Source organism: Rhipicephalus microplus, chromosome 3 (genome assembly GCF_043290135.1).
Source record: "Rhipicephalus microplus isolate Deutch F79 chromosome 3, USDA_Rmic, whole genome shotgun sequence".
Taxonomy (NCBI): domain Eukaryota; kingdom Metazoa; phylum Arthropoda; class Arachnida; order Ixodida; family Ixodidae; genus Rhipicephalus; species Rhipicephalus microplus.
The window spans coordinates 258,325,169-258,344,511 of NC_134702.1; the positions used below are offsets into that span (position 1 = coordinate 258,325,169).

At 45.9% G+C, this 19,343-nt stretch overlaps 1 protein-coding gene across 4 annotated transcripts in view; it reads right to left on the minus strand.

Moving 5' to 3' along the window:
• The window catches only part of LOC119168526 (focadhesin), a 677,649-nt gene that overhangs the window by 470,647 nt on the left and 187,659 nt on the right, over nucleotides 1-19,343 (minus strand). For all 4 annotated transcript variants that reach the window (XM_075890929.1, XM_037419929.2, XM_075890931.1 and 1 more), the window contains one exon: nucleotides 11,778-11,995. In XM_075890929.1, coding sequence (XP_075747044.1) covers nucleotides 11,778-11,995 — 218 coding nt within the window. The remainder of the gene's footprint in view (nucleotides 1-11,777; nucleotides 11,996-19,343) is intronic.

Consider the following 19,343-nt stretch of genomic DNA (forward strand, 5'->3'; position numbering starts at 1 on the left):
AGCCACCTGTAATGCTGTTCTCGTACCATTTCCATCCCACCAGGAGGCAGGAACATATCGTCATTAGAGGGCTTTTTGAGCATAGCATCCCATTTTCAGTGCAGCACAAAAACACTAGGGTCGTTAAAATTTTGTATCTACACTCAAATCTCAATAAACGAAACAGGATCTAATGAAATATTGATTATAACAAATTCAATGAAAAATAGTCTTGCAACAGATATATTGTAAGGCATAATACTTTTATAACGAATTTTCAGATATTACGAACTTACCTCCATGTAGGGTGAAACTGTTATAATGAGGTTTGAGTGTATTGTAGAGAACACCAACAAGAGACAGCACCCGATCCTGGGCCAGCTGTTCTTATCTAGTATTTCTCTTCCTTTGCTTCACTAGCCTAATATGCGCCCATGTCACACACCGGGGTCGTTCTTCATAATCATACTTGGCCATGACTGCAAACATTGCTGATGGAGCGGATGGCAACTACAAATTAATGAATATATCGAAAGTAAGATACGCAGTGGTTGTCAAAGGCCAAAACTACGCAAATTAATTGTTGTGACGGCAGCTCTTGTCTTGGTCAAGCACATTAGACCTCATCTCTGCTTGAATGTGAGCTTTTGCTGGTCAAGCAGCATGATACGAAAGTCACATGACCTTTTTTGGATGCTAGCAAATGTACTATCCCAAAACTGCCAACGTCATTTGAGGTTAAGTGCTTACGCAGACTCTTTTTGGCTAGCACCAGAGCAAAGAGAGCAGAGAATTGTGCAGGAGCAAACAGTGACAATAGTACCTAGCAAGACTACCGAGCCAACCTTGCAAAAATTTGGTTGTGATGAGGTGATTGCAATAATAGATAGATAGATAAGAAGTTTATTCAGACAGTCATGGTCTGGGATGAAGGGGCTAAAGGCAGATGCAACTGCCTGACAAAGGCCCCCCTACCCATACATTTCTCAGGGGTGAAAAGCCGCGGTACATGCGCAAATACAGGTAACAACATAAGGCAAAAAAAAAAAACAAAACAAAAAAGAACATGCGCACAGGCGATCAAAACACAATCGGTAGAATAGTGCCCTTCGATACACACTAATGATGCGTGACATGAGAATGTTTATAGAAGCCTTGATGATGATCAAAGTTACAAAACAGTATAGAACAAAATAGGAAAAAATCAAAAGACAGAAAATGCACAATATAAAGAGAAGATTAGGAGCTAAACAAGAGGTAATCTTTAACTTTTTTCTGTAGGCTGTATGTCGAACAGTTGTCTTGGATAATATCGGCGATTTCTCGATTATTATTCAGAAACTGTGGCATTAAATAGGCTAGTGTCTGAGTACCATATTTAGTTCGGAACATAGGTGTTCTGAGTCTATTTTGCCTTAGGTGATATTGCGAATGTACAGATAACGATGATGAGGACAGGATTTGGCGGTCATGCAAAATTTGCCTGTGTGTATGCATTGCAAGTCTTAGTTGGAATAGCTGATCTATTCTGAGTATATTAAGCTTTGAAAAGGATGGCGCTGTGTGGTCATTTCGCTTAAGATTTTCAATGCAACGGACAGCTCTTTTTTGTAAAATTATTAATCTATCAAAATTTGTTTGAGTAGTGGTACCCCAGATTAGGAGACAGTATTGCAAATGAGAGTGAACGAGGGCGTAATATAACTGCAGTTTCAACCATTTAGGCACCAAGGAGCTAACTTTGTACAGTATTGAAATTGACCTGCACATATTTGCATGAATCTTGTTTACGTGAGGTGTCCAGCTCATATTCTCTTCAAAAACAACACCTAGAAATTTATAACTAGGAATCTGTTCGATAGCGCAGTTTTGAAATATTATACAGGCATTATGATCGTCAGGCTTATTACGGCTCTTGAAAATAATATATTTAGTTTTGTTTACATTAAGTTGAAGTTGGTTTAGATGCAACCAGTGTGAAAGTTCAGTTAGCCATCTATTAGCTACATTTTGAAGTTCAAGTAGATGTTTACCTGAAAAAAAAGTACTCGTGTCGTCTGCATAGAGAATTATGTCAGGAGTTCGCGGTATGTTCACAATATCATTTATGTAAAGGAGAAAGAATAAAGGTCCCAGAATGGAACCTTGCGGAATGCCATATTTTATTGGCTGAGATTGAGAAGAGTAGCCATTTAGACTAGTGAATTGTACCCTGTCAGATAAGTAACTGCGGATCAAATTTAATACGATACCTCTAACACTGTAGCAAGGGAGTTTGTGAAACAAAACAAAATGCTTCAAGCAATGCATTGTTATACAGTGAAACCTCGTTAATTCAAACTCGGTTATTTCGAAATCACACTGAATTCAAAATAGTTCCGTGGTCCCGTATTTTGCAATGTAGGTTTTGAGAACATAATTTGAAGCGGCGATCAGGACAAGTCCGGTTAATTTGAAAACTTCAGATTAGGTGTGCCGATTCGCAATCCCGATCTGCGGAAACAAAAGCCCTTAACAGCCACTAGGCAGTGTACTTAAATAATACTAATGAGTGGTACATGAAGCACTTCTGCCTCGTTACTTCTAGCATGAAAAATAAATTTATATATGCGACGTTCGATGCGCCTGAGCCTTCTGTGTTTGGAGTTTTAGGTGGCTGTGCACTGGACTGCAACACCACAAAAGGCGTGGTTTAGTCAGATTTGAGTTGTGAATGCCTGTCTTTCCGTGCAACTAACGAGCTGAGCTGTTCTGACGAATAAATCTGGGTAGAAGCCGCAGGGCATGGTTGAGTATTTCCCAAGTTCTGCAGCTCTATCCCGACTGTAGTGGGCGTGTGAGGCGAGAGGTGAGCGTTGTGAGCGCCGAAAGAGCCAAGCAATGGAAAACCAGTATTTTCACTCTCCGAGTCGTCATGGCGTTGCTCGGTATTTTCCCTATGCGTCAGCTGGTCTACCATGAACAAGGCATCCTTATGACACGAATAGAGACCAATAGGAGCCTTTGAAAAACTGCGACGTAGAAAAACAGGTGGTGGACCATGTATGCGAGCCGAAGCATGAAAAGCATCAGTAGGGTAAGCGACGTCTCGTGTCACATGTTGATGCGACGGCTTTGGAAATGCCGACTTTTGTGCAGAAGAGAGGAGCGCTCGATGGTTGAGTTTTTCCCGAAATGCGCATGATCGCCTGTCAGTGAACTCATGTGCCACTTCGTCTGTTGGCAGTTGTCGACTCGCACTGGGCCTTTTGAATGCTTGAAGACTGCTTAGGAAATTGACGATGTAGTGCGGCTGTCTCCTGATGGTTGACAATAAGTAGGTCTTGGTCATAGTCATTAAAACGGGTGATCATTTTTTTTTTTGATCTTTTGCCATAACTCGTCGTTCTCAAAGATGTAAGTGAGGTAAAACTTAAATGCCTCACCGGAGATGTAGTCAGTAAAGTTGGTGATCATCTCACATTCCGACCATAATGCAGCGGTAGCGTGAAGCTCGTACAGGTAGAACCAGTCCTGCACGGGTCCATCGTCCGCTGCTCCGGTGTACTTGGGGATGGGAAGGTCAGTCGATGGTTCCGTCATGATGGTTGCAATGGTGTCCATTGGCAATGCACTTTTTGTGGTCCGCGTTCTGTCACTGCGTCTCGCTGAAGTCTTCGATGATGATGGCCGGTTGATGAAGTGGTTACGAGGTCTTCATACTGTCGACTTGTGTGACACTAGATGTGGGAGACATGGCCTGGCTCATACGGCATGTTTATTCCATTAAGCACTTCTTCCTTATCTATTTCTCCTAACCATCCCTGCCTTCTTACGTTACATATATAAACGTCACAGCTTTGCCACAAAAAGGAAGCAATGAACGCGATAGCAACAAATTGCAAAGTCACGCGCAGAATGGCAAGCAGATCGAAACCTGCTCCGCATTTCTCACGCACAAATGACGCACAAAACGTACTCACGGGTACAGATGAACGCGAATAAGCGTCTCAATGGTTATTTTGCCGAGTCTGAAAAGCACGCTGTTTTCGCAAACGGAGATTGTGCAACGATCACAGTGACCTTAGTGCACCTGGAAACTACCATATAAACCGTTATAGGTCGAGTGATATTATAGGTCGACCCCCCAAGTTCAGATTACCGAAAAAGATAAAAAAAGGAAAACAACCCAAAATTGCCGAACGACATTTATTTGCGAATTGGGCACACCACACCCCGATCATCGGGGCTCCCCTCAACCACCATCGCAACTGTTCCTATTCGTCAGACGAAGCACCACTGTCTTCTGAAGACGAGAGTTTGTAGCTGGCCGCCTCCCACAGTGCGTTGTCTTCCGTGCCATACAGCAAGTTGCTGATGGAACATTTTTTAAAAGCACTTTCTATCATGGAATCTGGCAATGAATGCCAGGCGGAAAGCACCCAGCCACAAATAGTCGCAAGCAGAGGCCTGTGTAGGCGGCCCGTCGGTGTCTTTGGGTCGTCGCTGGACATCCACTTTTGATACTCCAGCTGCACTCGGTCCTTGAACGGCTTGTTTAGCACAACGTCGATCGGTTGGAGGGTGGACGTCATACCACCTGGTATCAAGGCGAGGTCCGTTTTTCCATCACCCAGTGCGCACTTCACAGCGTTGGTTAAGTGACCACAAAACGCATCTAACACCAGCATGCAGCAAAGACGCAGTAGTGCACCTGGCTGACGGTTCCAGACTACTCGTATCCATTTTAGCATCATGGCCTCGTCCATGTATCCCTCTTTGTTGACGAGAATGACAACACCAGGCGGGAACACACCCTTCGGCATTGTCTTACGTTTGGAAATGATGAAGGGCGGAAGCTTTCTACTATCTGCCATGCATGCCAGCATGATGGTGAAGCGCGAGTGCTCGTTACCAAGACAACAGCTTCATATCCTTGGCGCCACGCTGCATGATCATGGTCAATGAAGGCATGTTAAACCACACGGGGGTCTCAACGGCATCGTCAATCTCCCCTCAACGGCATCGTCAATCTCCCCATCATGTAGTCCTGCTCCCGAAGCCGGTTCACGAAGCCCTGAAAGTTTATAAGCTTGTCCTCGAACTCGTCTGGAAACTTCTGACAGATGAATGTGCGCCACCGGAAAGAAAATCCTTTCCGTCTTATGAATCGACGCACCCAAGAGTTTGGTGCACGAAACTCTTCTCCCGTGAGCCCAGCTTCTCGAGCGATTTCCACAGCTTTCTTGCGAATGGCATCCATAGTCACTGGCAGCGAGCACGCATGAACTTCTCACACAAAGTTCCCTAGCGTATTCTCCAGCTGCGGATGAACCGCACTTCGCCCACGAAATGTCATTTTCCGAAGAGTGCACATCTGCAGCTTCCCTTTCTGCACCCTCCAATAGCACACGCTTTTTTCTGATACACCAAAGTGGCGCTGAGCAGCCATATTCCCATTCGGTTCTGCGAACTCAACAACCTCTAGTTTAAACGCAGCAAAGTACTGCCTTCTCGTACCGCTACTCATATTCAGTGAACCAAAAAAAGACCACTAAAAATGAAACACAATGTCAAGCGGAGCGAGAACTTAGAAAAGATCGGAGGCGAATCACGAACGCAAAAAAAACAGACAAGAGAGAAAAAAAAAAGAATCTGCTATTGGATTTGAATATGAATATGGCCGTGTCCAGCATCTCATGCACATGCACGCCACATGTTGCCAGACAGCGGTGCACTGTCGGCTAGACACCGCTATGTAAGACAAGGGGCGACATTAGTTCGTTGTTTTATTGAAAATATCTCGACTTATATTCCGGTTTATACGATACAACAGAATCGTTCCGGCGAAAGCCCAAGTCAAGTGAAGAGGTACAATTGTCCTCATCGCAAGATAAGCGCATGTCTACCCTGCCCCCTCTCCACAGGACAAAGTACGCATGAGAAATGAGAGCACGTGCCACGGCGTCCTGACGATGTGGTGACGTGCGCTCATTGAGCCATCTTTCTAGTAATGCTGCAAACACGATAATTTTGCCCGAGATGCCAGTCAACAGAAGTAAGTGGTAGATATAAATAGCTTGCCATTTGATCGTTGAAAAAGGTGCTCCTTAGTGGCTCAGTGGCTCACACCTAACACTCACAATTCAGAAGTCCTACCTACAATTCCGCGTGCCAATCTTTTTTTGGATTATTTTTCTTTTTTGCTCTTTCATATATATAGATACAAATGCATATACGGTGAGTGAAGGCGACGTCAACGCCGGCGGCAAACTCCAGCCGAGAGTGTCCATATAATTGCTATCGCAATAAAAAAAACGGTCTCGTGATCAACTGCAATACAGCAGTGATGTGTGGGCAGCATGTTACATGCTTCTCGCAACGTCAGCCCATTATGATTCATCTATTCTTTCTGGAAATTTCAAGAAATTAAAAATAGACAGTCTGGAGAAATACGCGATGTATGCAAAGCCCTGAATGCCACTTGCTCCAGCAATTCGAGCACTTGCACAGCTGGCAAAGTTCTCGCCTGCAACGCCTACTTCGAAAACTCGGATCGAAAGCTTCAATGGTGATGTTTTCCAGCAAATACACATCGCGAGTCTCGTCACACTGTCCATTATTAAATTCTTTATTTTACAAGAAAGAATGGGCGAATGGGCGAATCATGACGTGCTGACGCAGCAAGAAGGAGGTGAGATGCTGCTCGCGTGTCACTACTGTGCTACGGTGAAGATGTCTTGTTTTTCACAGGCGCTCATTTTAGTTGATCACGTTTTTTTTTTCTTGCGGTGACAGCAATTAAGCCCGGAATTCTTCCTTGTTTGCGGCAGAAGTGTGACCAGGTATTGCTGAAAAACATAACCCTTGGAGCAACAAACTAGTCAGCACAGCAAACTATCAGCCCCAATTAATTTGAATATTTTCAAGTTCCTTGCATCCCACTTTTTGTATGTTCTGTTAATTAGAAAACCCACTTGATTGGAGGATTTGTTACGATTTTAGTGGCTTCAAAATAACGAGATTTTACTGTATTTCATTCCACTGGAATGCTTTTTCATCGCATCAGACATGAATCATCTGCCCGTGCTTATTGTGCAGGGTGCTCTCTTTTGCGGTGCAGTGTGCTGGCCCAGCAGGAGCATGGTCATGACCTTGATCACCAGCTACACTAATACAGGGAGACATCAGTGCTTCTCTCTGGCTACAAAGCTTTTCATTAATGATCCACATCACAGCTGGCCCAGGACATAAAAGCTACCGAGCAACCGGCTGATTTGGTCATAACAGCACATCATACATGCATTCTTTACTTGTCCCAATTGTGCAGGTTTGTTAGTTACCTAGATGGTGCTGTTGGTCTTAAAGGTACAGACTACTGTTTTTTGTTTGCGGTGTCATGACCACCAAAGCACGGTACTGCGATGAAGCGCTTGATTTGTTCAGTGTTGCGATGTTGTTCCACTGCTTTGTCCTAGCTACTAATAATGGTGAGAGACATAGATACAGATCCTGGTCTTACCCTGGGCAAACAACACGGGAGGGTGTGCTTTCATTGGTACTAGACACAATACGTAGGCTCAAGTCCAGTCAAACAGTAACACATAATGAGCTGAAGAGCATCAAAGAAAAGTAACATGCTACAGATATGGCAATTATGCAGCTGGCTGGTCGTGTCTCGGCGCTGGAAGAAACCAAAGTGTCGCTTAGTAGTATAGTATACTTAATTTCAGTGCCTTTGATCCTTCCTTGTGTACCTAGATGCAAAACTAAATAAAGTTACAGAAATATGTGACAACACTGAGAACAAGTTGTGCCGGTCGAAGTTGCTTTTCTTTGAGCTCAAGGATGATGAGAAAGAAACATGGGATGATTCCGAGCAGAAAATTATTACCTTCTGCTCCCAACAGATGAGCGTTATTATCACTGAGAGCCAGCTTAAGGGAGTTCAACTAGAAAAATTTGCCGCGAATAAAACAGACCAATTGTCCCCACACTTAAATTCTTCAAAGATAAGCAGCGAATTCTTGCATCTACACATGAGCTCAAAGGCTTGACTTATATTAGAGAAGACTTTTCTGCTGCAACCAGATTAGGAAGGCAAAAGCCGCTTGAATTTGACAGGATGCTGGATAAAAGAAGCAAGCTGGCTTTTGATAAACTCCAGATAGATAAACAAGTGTATGAGTTTGATAGAACAACGGACTCTGTTATAGCATCTCTAGATAGCTAGACCAGAAAAATAAAGCTTGGGCATTACATAGACTTAGCCGCAATAGTTCTCAATCATTACTCTTTACTGATATTTGAAGCCTTCTTCCTAAGCGTCATGATCTGTATTCCTTCTTGGAAGATGCTGTTAGCGATACCATTGCACTCAGGGAAACATGACTGCATTCTGATGTAATGGACAAAGAAATCTTTGCCAATCCAAATAAATATAGCTTATTTAGACATGACCGCACCACTAAAAATGGTGGTGGTGTTCTTATAGCTATAAAAATATAATTAGCTTTGTTTCTGGTGAATACACTCTTGCATTGAAATAGTGCGGGCCGCCTCTACTACATCAACAGCGAAGAAACTGGTTGGTGTCTCCTACTGTCCCCCCAGATGCCAATAGTTCTTTCGTTGACGAACTCTGGAGTTCCACTATTTTGGCCGTCCGCAAATACCCTGCTGACATCATTTACCAGGTCGGTGGCTTTAACTTTCCGCAAATAGATTGGTCTCAATTGTCGTCTTCTTGGCACAATGCAACAAAGCTCATAAACCTCTCATTAGACTTCAATTTTTTCCAAGTAATTAACCAGCCAACTCACAATACTACAGTCAAATTTAATTCGAACTTCCGGTTAATTCGAACTCAAGCTAACGTCTTGTCGAAGCTATGTGTATTCCAACGGGCGAAAATGCCCTGTAATTCGAACGCGCAAGCACTTGCAACGGTTAATTTGAACATACCGCGCTCTGACAATTCTCTCAGCACCATGGCCAATCCCGTAGCGGCACCTCCGACACCTCAACGCTGCACGTGAAGAGTGAAGGCGAAAAAAAAGACTGCGGTGGAATGTTTGCTCTCTCTCCAATGCTGATCTCAATCGCCTGTGCCACGCTTTTCCCTTTTCCCCCCTGCCACATAAAGGCGCTTCTCCTTTCAACGCCGTGCACGAAGAGAGAGAGGGAAAAAAAGGGAGCTCTCACGGAGTGTTGACTCTCTCTCAAGTGTTGGTGCCACACTTCCCCCTTTTCCGTCCCTGCCACGTAGACCGTTCTCCTCACAACGACGAGTGCAAAGAGAGCAAAAAAAAAAAAAGCTGCCATGGAGAGTTGGTTCTCCCTCAAATGCCGATCTGCTTTTCTTCGCTTGGAGACGCTCCTCCTTTCTCGTCACGTGCTGGCCACGCTGCGGCTGTGAAGCGGAGGCGCAGTCGTTGTTGTCGACGTCTTTAGAGAGTGTCGGCGCTGAACATTGCCTCGCACAACTTTTCTTGCCAGGAGAACGCTGAAGCCGAAGTAGAAATGCTTTGCAAGCTCCGTATGAAATTGACTTGTTGATAGGCAAATATATGTAGACGCGCATCCCTGATTACTACAATGACAGATGTCTTGTGATTTGTGAATAAATCTTGGAAAGCGAAATTAAACGCATGCAGGAGCTCGGTTGGGTTGTTTCAGCGGATAGCGAGTACACCTCACCAATATTTTTCGTGGAAGCTCCAGGTAAAAAGCCTAGACTGACATTGATTATAGCCAGTTAATTGCAGTAACTCAGGACCAAACCTACCCGATCCCTAACTTAAGGGAAAGAACAGAATCCATAAGCCATGCAAGGCATATATCGACACTCGTCCTGACCAGAGACAACTGGCAGGTTCTGCACAGTGAACGGGCAAGTCACTATGCTGCGTTTATTTCTCCTTTTGGAACTTTCCGTCCCTTAGTCTTTGACTTTAGGCTGAAGAATGCACCATTTTGTTTCTCTAGACTGATGGATCTCATTCTCGAAGAAATGCAGGAATACGCCTTGTCATATTTTGATGATAATACGATTTTTTCTAGTAGCTGGGAGGAGCCCATCTTGCATTTGCACCAAGTATTAACGCGCTTGAATATAGCGGGACTGACCATTTAGGTAGAGAAATGACGGTTAGCAAGGGGCGAGGTCAGCTACCTTGGCCATAAGGTTGGTCAAGGTTGCCAGCGGCCACTAGAGGTTAAAATTGCAGCAACAGCTTATTACGCCAGACCTACAAGTAAAACTGACGTTCGTTCTTTTCTTGGATTGAATGGGTAGCACCAGCAGTACATAGACAACTTTTTGGAGATTGCTAGCCCACTCTGAGATGGCTAGAAAAAAAACAAACCCATGAAAGTGCAGTGAAGCGAAAAGAAAGCACGTGCATTTCTGGCCCTGAAATCTGCTTTATCCAGTCGGCATGTGCTGAAGGCACCCGATTTTGAGCGCCCGTTTGTGCTGCAGTGTGATGCTAGTGATCGATAAATGGGGGCCGTGCTCAGTCAAAACGACGCTGATGGGAGCGAACACCCTATGGTATTTGTCAGCAGAAAACTTACGATTCGTGAGCAGATGTACAGTGTGTCAGAATAAGACTGCGCATGCCTCGTATGGTCAATCCAGAAACTACACAACTATCTGGCTGAATCCTATTTCGTGGTCCAGACAGATCATTGTCCTTTAACAAGGCTGCGTAGTGTGCCATCCAAAAATGGGAGGCTCCTGCGTTGGAGTTCAGACTTGCAGGAGTACAACTTTGATCTGAAATACCACAAAGGCAAAAAGAACAGTGACGCCGATTGCCTGAGTCAAGGTTTTCCTTCACTAAATAGCTAGAGGAAATGTGGGACTGCAGAATCCTTCTGGAGTTTTCTGTCAGAATAAAGTGCTGCTATTTAGCTTATGTGTTTATCCGAGGACGGTAGCCTTCATTCAGAGCCACAACATGCGCGCACAGTGAAACCACGCACGTGTGCACGGCGTCGAAAACAAAGAGCAATCGATTTAGACACAGACACGGATACCACGGAAAACTATTCAGTAAAGAGCCCTCCATATGCAGCGCCGCCTCACATATGTGATGCCAATAAAAGCGCTGCACTGCCAACGCAAAAGTATTTTCTTTTTGTTTGGAGGAGGGCAGGCACACCTGAGCATGCTTCCGTGGCAGCAAGAATGGCGGCAACTCCGGCTCCTGGGGCGCAGGCCCGCCTGCCACCTAGCGCTCACCCATGTGCAATAACAAACCCTCATGCGCACCGCCACCGCTTCGCGCTTCGTCGGTGGCGGGGTACATGCGAAAGATGCATGCTCGTACCAAAATTCAAAAATGCCAGATTGCTTGTGCAGAAAGTTCATTATGTCAAGGTTGTCTCCTCCTATTACTTTGTTACATAGAGGTCGCAAATACATGTGCTTCTATGGAGCAAAAGTGGGGAATAGAAAAACGTGGTTCTTTGAGTAATTTATTATATATTGGTTGATAGCATGAGGCTCTCGCTAAATTGACCACAACCCAGTTAATTTGGATGATTCCTGGATAGCACCAAGTGCAAAGCATCACAAACGTACAATGCAAGAAACCGTAGACTGCATTCGCAGACAACCGGAACAATGCGACGCAGTTCCAATTGCTATCTTCATCGGTTAGTGACCCCGAATTTGTCATCATGAAGCAGATCCACCACTGTGCAGCTTTATTTTAAAGAAACTCCATTGTACCGTCAATTATTTGACACTAACTTAATCTAATGAAATCAGACTAACGACAGTTCACTGATAATAATAACCACGAGAGCACCTGTGCTGAAGGAGAACATCGATGGCTTGTGCCTTGGCTAGAGCCAGGCTGTAGTCAGCCGTATCTGCAGGTGAATCCTCCAGCATTTGCAGCAGCAGAGGAAGAGCCTGCGGTTGCCTCACACACAGGGTCGCCAGACTGGGCAACAGCATAGATGCCATGACTGGGTGGTGGGCCGAGAGGGCACGAATGCTACTCCACAACGGGCCCAGGGCATACTGCATTTGCGCACAGAAGACAGCAAGCACCACGATTTCAAGCACTGAGGGTAGAGCAGAATATTGCTGCTACTTCACTGTAAAACAAGTATACTGTGCAATCAAAAAGAACAACAACAAGCGATTCAAAAACCGTTAAGGATCCTTGTCAACCCGAGGACTGAATGTTTAGTACATTACTGTTATCATCCCAATATAGGGAACTTGCATGTAAACTCACTCATTCTCATGACATTCTCATTGAGGTAAACACCTTCCCAGAATTTATGTCTGCCCCATTTCAGTAACTTTTTTGAGCGCAGATGATGACAAATCTCATACATGTGCAGCACTGCACCAGGTCACACATATATAAAACACACATAGCAAGTAAGGTTCAGGGGAAGCATTGAAGAGATGAAGTGTCACTACATCTAAACTTTTCAGGAGAAGTTTTGTCCTCTTTGCATGCCACAATTTCAAATTTCTTTTATAACGTGAACTATGAGGCATCGTCCAGCTAAGCTCCAACTCAGTGATGCTAACAAGGTCTTCTGCTTCGGAGCGATTTTTGAAGCAGAAATATTTTTATTTCGGAGCACTTTGGAGTAGGAAAGTTTTTCATTCTGGAGCACTTTAAAGCACATAGTTTTAAATCTGGGAGCACCCCAGAACAGCTAACTTCACATCCCAGATTACACTGCAAAATTGAGTTGCATTTATATTCAAAGCCAAACAGAATTATTTTGGGGCTCTTATGAAGAGCTGAAAATATTTCGATTCTTTGCAAATCTCATGGAGCCAGTAATCTTAAGAGAACTCCCTATTTCACTTGATGCAGATTACTGTTGAGCACAGGCATGCGCAGGGCAGGCCAGAGTTCTCTGCAGTGCCCGTGACCCCATTTTTTTAATGCATCGGGCAGGTTTCACGCACCCCCTTACCCCAGCTTAGGTAACTAGAAGGGGCAGCTGCCCCCTTTCCCCCTCGTGCACACAGCATCCAACTTTATCAGCCATTACTTTCGTAGCAAATGAACAGAATACTGATTCATTAAGATTGTATTTCATGAAATAACATTCTATGTACACCTATGTGGTTATTAGCAGACGTGGTAGACAAAAGGTGTGGTGTACAACACTAGAGACTCACACTGTCTCAAATGTATTCTCCTAAGAAGATTCCAAAGAAAAATAGGGGTTCTTTTTAAACACTCTCGATCGTATTGCTCGGTGTAACATGACATCACTTAGCTAGCCCCATAAAGTCAACCTCTCCCAACACTTCCATCTCTTCAGGTTTCTCTGTGCTGGGACTACATGATTTAACTTCGTTTTCCCTTTTGCAACAAGTTTTATATAGCTAGGGCCTTCTGTTTGCACACCAAAAACCTTCACGGCCAAACCTCATAAGCGCGAAAATGCACGCGACAGCGACGAGCGACGAAACAGGGCGTTCGCGCGACGTGTCGCATGCTCGTTTTCGCGCGATCGCTCGGTTCTCCAGATTTGGAAACCATCGCTCATCGCCCGGAAGTGCTGGGCTCAAGCAGCCAATAGCGAAATACCGGAAAAGACAAAGACTACATAGGTGCACGTGACCCTGCCCGAGTCACGTATGCGCAACAAAAAATAACGCAATGTTCATTACGCATGTGCATATAAAAAAGTGCTGCAAGGCAATAATAAACACTTTCCGTTTCATTACACAACAATATATCTTATTTTTAAATTGCATACCGCTCGCTACGCGGTTTTCTTGGTGCGAGTAGACGGCCTCATGCCAGCAACAGTGGAATTCGCTCGCCGAAGCCGTCGCGTGAATGAGGTTTGCCTGCATTAGCGACTGATCGCGCGAAGCCGATCTACGTCGCGTCGCTTGTCGCTGTCGCGTGCATTTTCGCGCTTATGAGGTTTGGCCTTCAATATCCTCTAGGAAGCAGTGCAAAAATGAAAAGAAAAATAGACTAACCATTTCCCACTAAAGGGAACCATGTTTAGACCCGAAGCAGCAGGCCCTAGCTAACACTTACACTGGCCGCGAAATTGATGCTGGCGCTAATCGTGGCATTGCGCAGAATCCTGGGGAGGCACAAAACACGCAGTGATAGAACGGTGTTTCCTACTGGAACATGCGAATTGCTGCTAACGGGCAATGAGAGACAAAAGACTCCGATTGGACACAGAGACCCGCAGTAGGCTTTTAGTTAACATGAAAGGAGCCGTCCTATGACATAAAAGGAGCCGACCTATGACAGTTGCACAGGGGGCACATGTGATAACATCACCCCATGTGCCAAGCCTGATGTCGATTGCTACTTAAGCTGAGAGGGACGCCTCACCCGTCTTCAAAGAGCATGAATAAATGCAAGGGGGCAGGGTGTTCGTTGTGGCTCTGGAGCAGCAACTGTGATCTTTCACATTAAAAGCGAAGTCACGATCGCTGGAAGTGTCACTATTTCGGCAGGTATTACAGACGGCTTGAATGCTGTTTTACGTATTGTAATTTCAACACAAGCAGACTGTGCGAAAAGTGCTTCGCCTCCTCGAGCAGCCACATAGGGAGTATGCACTGAGTGTTGATTGCAAGGATGTTGCACCATTTTAGAAGCCTATTCATTTGCACTGTTCGCACTGTACATGCACCGGCAGGTAAAAGATGGTGTCAGGGCTTCTACTAATCCAAGCCTCTGTACGAATAACAAACACAGTGCATGCAGCAAGCCTTCTACGCATGGAATGAGTGCGTGCACCTTCAAAATGGCACAACCACTAGTGCTCTTGACATATGTCAAAGTGCTTCTTTTGGACCCGGTATCACGTAACTCAACAGGACGCTCAATAAAACTTGTTTTTGGGGCTAGTTGGTAATTCCTCATATTTTATTTCTCATACACTCACACATCCACCCGAGTAACACACACACGCTGAATGTCATGTGTGTTACTCGGGTGGATGTGTGATCGTTTGTGAGAGCCAAGGTTGCGCTAAATATCTTACAATACAACAGGGCGCAGCTAAACTCTTTCGCTACCATACCTGTTCAAATCGATTACTGGTGATTGACGCTATGGGATCGTCGATTTCGGCACGTTAAATTTGTTTCTCGTGCACACAGCACTTTCTAGTAATTAATCCATGCATTGAACTTTCATAATCTATTTGAATTTGCCCGTTTTGGAAACACAGTGATTTTTGACAGACCTTTGTGGGAACCAATATGCGTGTATTGTTGGAAAAGTGCACTAGGCTGGTGAACTTGACAAAAGTGTGTGCAACTCGTGATTATGGTACAGTAACATCGAAGTTCTGTAATGAAAAGAACCTTTGGAAGCCAAACATTGAATTAAAGTGTCAGCTTTGCAATTTGACTATGTTGAGCAGTAATGATAGCCAGACATTTATGCCATATATTTCATAGAAAGCTGTTCCTAGGAGTCAGAAAAAATTTGTTCTACAAAAAATATTTCCGAAGGTCCGCCGCGTGTTCAAAGTGTTGAGGTGACCTTCTATAACAGTTTCTAGCAGCTTTCGTTTTGCTTGCATCTTTATATCAGACACAGGGACACATCTAGTGTCACTAGTCACTCCTATGATGTCGTCATCATGTGCTCATGGGTGTGCATCAGTGCTGAAAAACACATGCGCTGCTCGAAACTGTCTTGCAACCTCACCCCTGAATTGAGTTACAACGAGCTTAGCGTTCGAGGATGACAGCACCTCAGCTTCAAATTTTATGATGCAGATGTTCTGCGTCAGCCTGATACATCCACAGCCATTTATGGGTTTGTTTTGTTTACATCCTCAAGTAGTTTCCTCTGCCGCAAGTGCGTATAGTTGCTGACTTTTGCACACAATCTTATAGCTACTCTGGTTACGTGCGTGGTCTACACTTCGCTGGGGCGCAGTGCGCTGGTGCTGGCTGTAGAGCTCCTCCTAAAACTAGAAGGCCCCGGGAGCACATCTTGGCCCTGACCACGGAGCAGTGCAAAAACGTTTCAGAACTGCGGCGATGTTGTCTTTTTTTTATTATGATATGCGTGAAAATAAAAAATTATGCTTGGATGCACATATTGGAACGCCAACCTATGCGCTGTAAGGTGGGTCATGGAAAGAGGTAACGCTAGACGAAATAGCGAAGTTCATTGGGCATCTCGTTTATAGGGGGATTATTCACATTACGGGCATCCATCTACCTCTATTGGAGCACCAGGAGACTCTTATCGCAACACAACAAAAATTTACTGAGAAAAAGTGTACAAGTACACTTTTGTCTCACAAAAAAAAAACATGCCATGCTTCATCGCATGGAACGAGCAACGAAGCAGCACCCCGATTCTTATTTTCTTTGTCTATATGAAGAGAAACATTTTTGTACAACATTTATTATTTTTATACTATTCCTGGGTCATTTATATACAAAATGTATATTTTGAATTTTCTTTGTTTTGTAGAGAAGCCCCCGAACACTGAAATGGGTCGAGCTCTCAAGTGCTTTCTAGTGGGTCTACCCAAAAAGAACGCCGCTTGCGCGGAGAGTCCGTGCTTGGCCATTACTGTCGCCATTGTGTATACTCGCTGTGTGTCGGCTAATAAACGCCATAACAAGTTGGTGGAGGTGCCGGGGAGATCTGGAGCGAAGACAACAATGTCATCGAGGTAACACAAGCACGTGTGCCATTTCAAGTTGAGTAGAACGGTGTCCATCATGCGCTCAAATGTCACAGGTGCATTACACAGACCAAACGGCATGACGTTGAATTCGTACAAGCCGTCGGGTGTGATGAAAGCAGTCTTCGGTCGAGCGTCATCAGCCAGGGGTACTTGCCAGTACCCCGAGCGCAGATCGAGAGAAGAAAAAAATTGGGCTCCGTGAAGGCTGTCGATTGCGTCGTCGATGTGTGGCAGTGGATAGACATCCTTGCGAGTGATCTTATTGAGCCGTCTGTGGTCTACACAAAACCGCACAGAACCATCTTTCTTCGCAACAAGGACAACGGGAGACGCCCATGGACTGTCCGACGGCCGATTGACGTCGCGTCGGAGCATATCGTCAACCTGCTCGTTAATTTCCCGGCGTTCAGCAGGCGACACGCGGTATGGACGTTGCCGTGATGGTGGATGGGCACCAGTGTCGATACGATGCGTAACAGTGGACGCGCGACCAAGAGAACTTCGCCTGACATTGAAAGAAGAACGGTATTCTTGCAACAGGTCTAGAAGCTGGGAACGCTGTACTGACGTAAGGTTGTTATCAATGTATGGGCCAAATACATCAGGAGATGATGGGTCAGAAGTAGAAACAGCACTGATGGTATGCGAATCGGGACAACGCGAATCTTCGGGTACGTCAAGGACTTGTGCGTCGTCGACTGGTTCCACTCTGCCGAGACATTCCCCTCGAACCAAGTTAACACTGTACAGGGATGGGTTGGACAAGAAAATAGCGGCGTTGCCCTAGGTGATTTGCACGGTCACGAAAGATACTAGTAACCCTTCCCTTCTGGAAGCACGGTCGGATGGCGAAACGAGCGCAATTGTATCGGAGAGACCGGTGCAGTGGACCGATACACCCATCGTCGAGCTTGGAGGCACTATAGTATCGTCTTTCACGAGAAACTTGCTTAGTGTCGAGGGACCGTCTTCTGGCGTCAAATGCGAGAAAGGCGAGAGTTCAATTTCGGCGGCGACACAATGAATGACGCCGTCGTTGCGGGAGAGAAAATCCCATCCCAGGATGACGTCATGAGAGCATGCAGGAATGATGATGAATTGGGCGACACACAGAACGTCCTGAACGACAACGCAAGCTCTGCAGCCTGCTGTAGCATGAATACGATGTGAGCTAGTGGTACGAAAGAACAACCCAGAAATCGGCGTCGCCACTTTTCTAAGCAAGAGGCAAAGGTTTTCGTTCATAACTGATACCGCAGCTCCAGTTTCAATAAAACCAGATGCATGAACACCGTCCACAAGCACGTCAATGACATTAGGTGGGTGGCTCTGAGGGCTTTCACAATGCGATAGCGTCGCAGTCCTTGCCTCTGGGGCTGCGACGACTAGTTTTCCCGCTCATGAGCAGCCGAACTTGGCCGCATGGGGGACAGGAAATGACGTCGTGGAGACGGCGATCTTCGATATGGACCTGGGCGAGACCGAGGTAACATAGATGGCAGTTCTTCGCGATAAGGGCGGCTGAGTTGGCCAGCAACAGGTGAAGAAATTGGAGCCGGCTGTACGTGATGGCAATAACGGGCCACGTGACCGGCGTAACCGCACGCAAAGCAGATGGGCCGGTTGTCGGGTGTGCGCCATCTGTTCACTGGGGTAGGTCTCACCCATGTTGCAAGGGCCGATGGACGAAACGGTGGCTGCATGGTGGACTGAAGCTGAGGCTGAGGGGTTACGTCAACATACGTAGCAGGCATACTCGCTGCAAAGGACGGAGGTCGAGCGGCAGCTTCGGTGTAGGTCAGAGGAGCGGGTGCTGGAACGACTTGGGGCGGCCTGGCGACATCTTGCGCATAACTCAGGGGCGCAGGAGCCGGAAGCTGTGGGGGGTGGTACGCAGGCATTACCTCCGCTATTTCCTGTTCAATCGCTCGACGGATGGGAGGGAGAAGGGTAGTAGCCGATTGTTGAACAGCTGGTTGGTGGGCAAAGGGCAGCAGCGAGAACTGACGTGCGATTTCCTCACGAATGAAGGACTTTATGTCTGCCATCAACGCCACTTGGTCACAACTGGCCTCTAAGCCAGCAAGCGTTGCAGCTCGTTGTGGAGAGCGTTGGGTCATTGAACGCTGCCGGCGGAGCTCCTTGTAGCTCTGGCACAGTGTGATGACCTCAGCCACTGTGCCGGGGTTTTCGGCGAGCAGCATCGTGAAGGCATGATCGTCAATGCCTTTCATGATGTTCCGGATCTTGTCAGACTCGGACATGGTGTGATTAGATTTGTTGCATAGGTCCAGGACGGCTTCAATATAGCTGGTGAATGACTCACCAGCCTTCTCAGCACGTTCACGTAAGCGCTACTCGGCTTGCAGCTTGCGAACAGCAGGGCGGCTGAAGACGTTGATGATTGCGGTTTTAAAATCGGATCAGGTGGCGAAATCGGACGCGTGGTTGTTGTACCACAAACTGGCAACACCCGTAAGGTAGAATACCAAGTTGGTCAGCTTGCCGTCCTCGTCCCATTTGTTGGGGACGCTCACGCGCTCGTAAATGGCGAGCCAGTCCTCCACGTTAGTGCCATCAGCGCCAGTAAAGATGGGTGGATCGCGGATCCTAAGGACACCGGGACAAGGGGGTGGCATGGGAGGAGGCGTTTGCTGAGAGGCGTCGTGGGACATGGTAGATTGCAGGGTACGTGA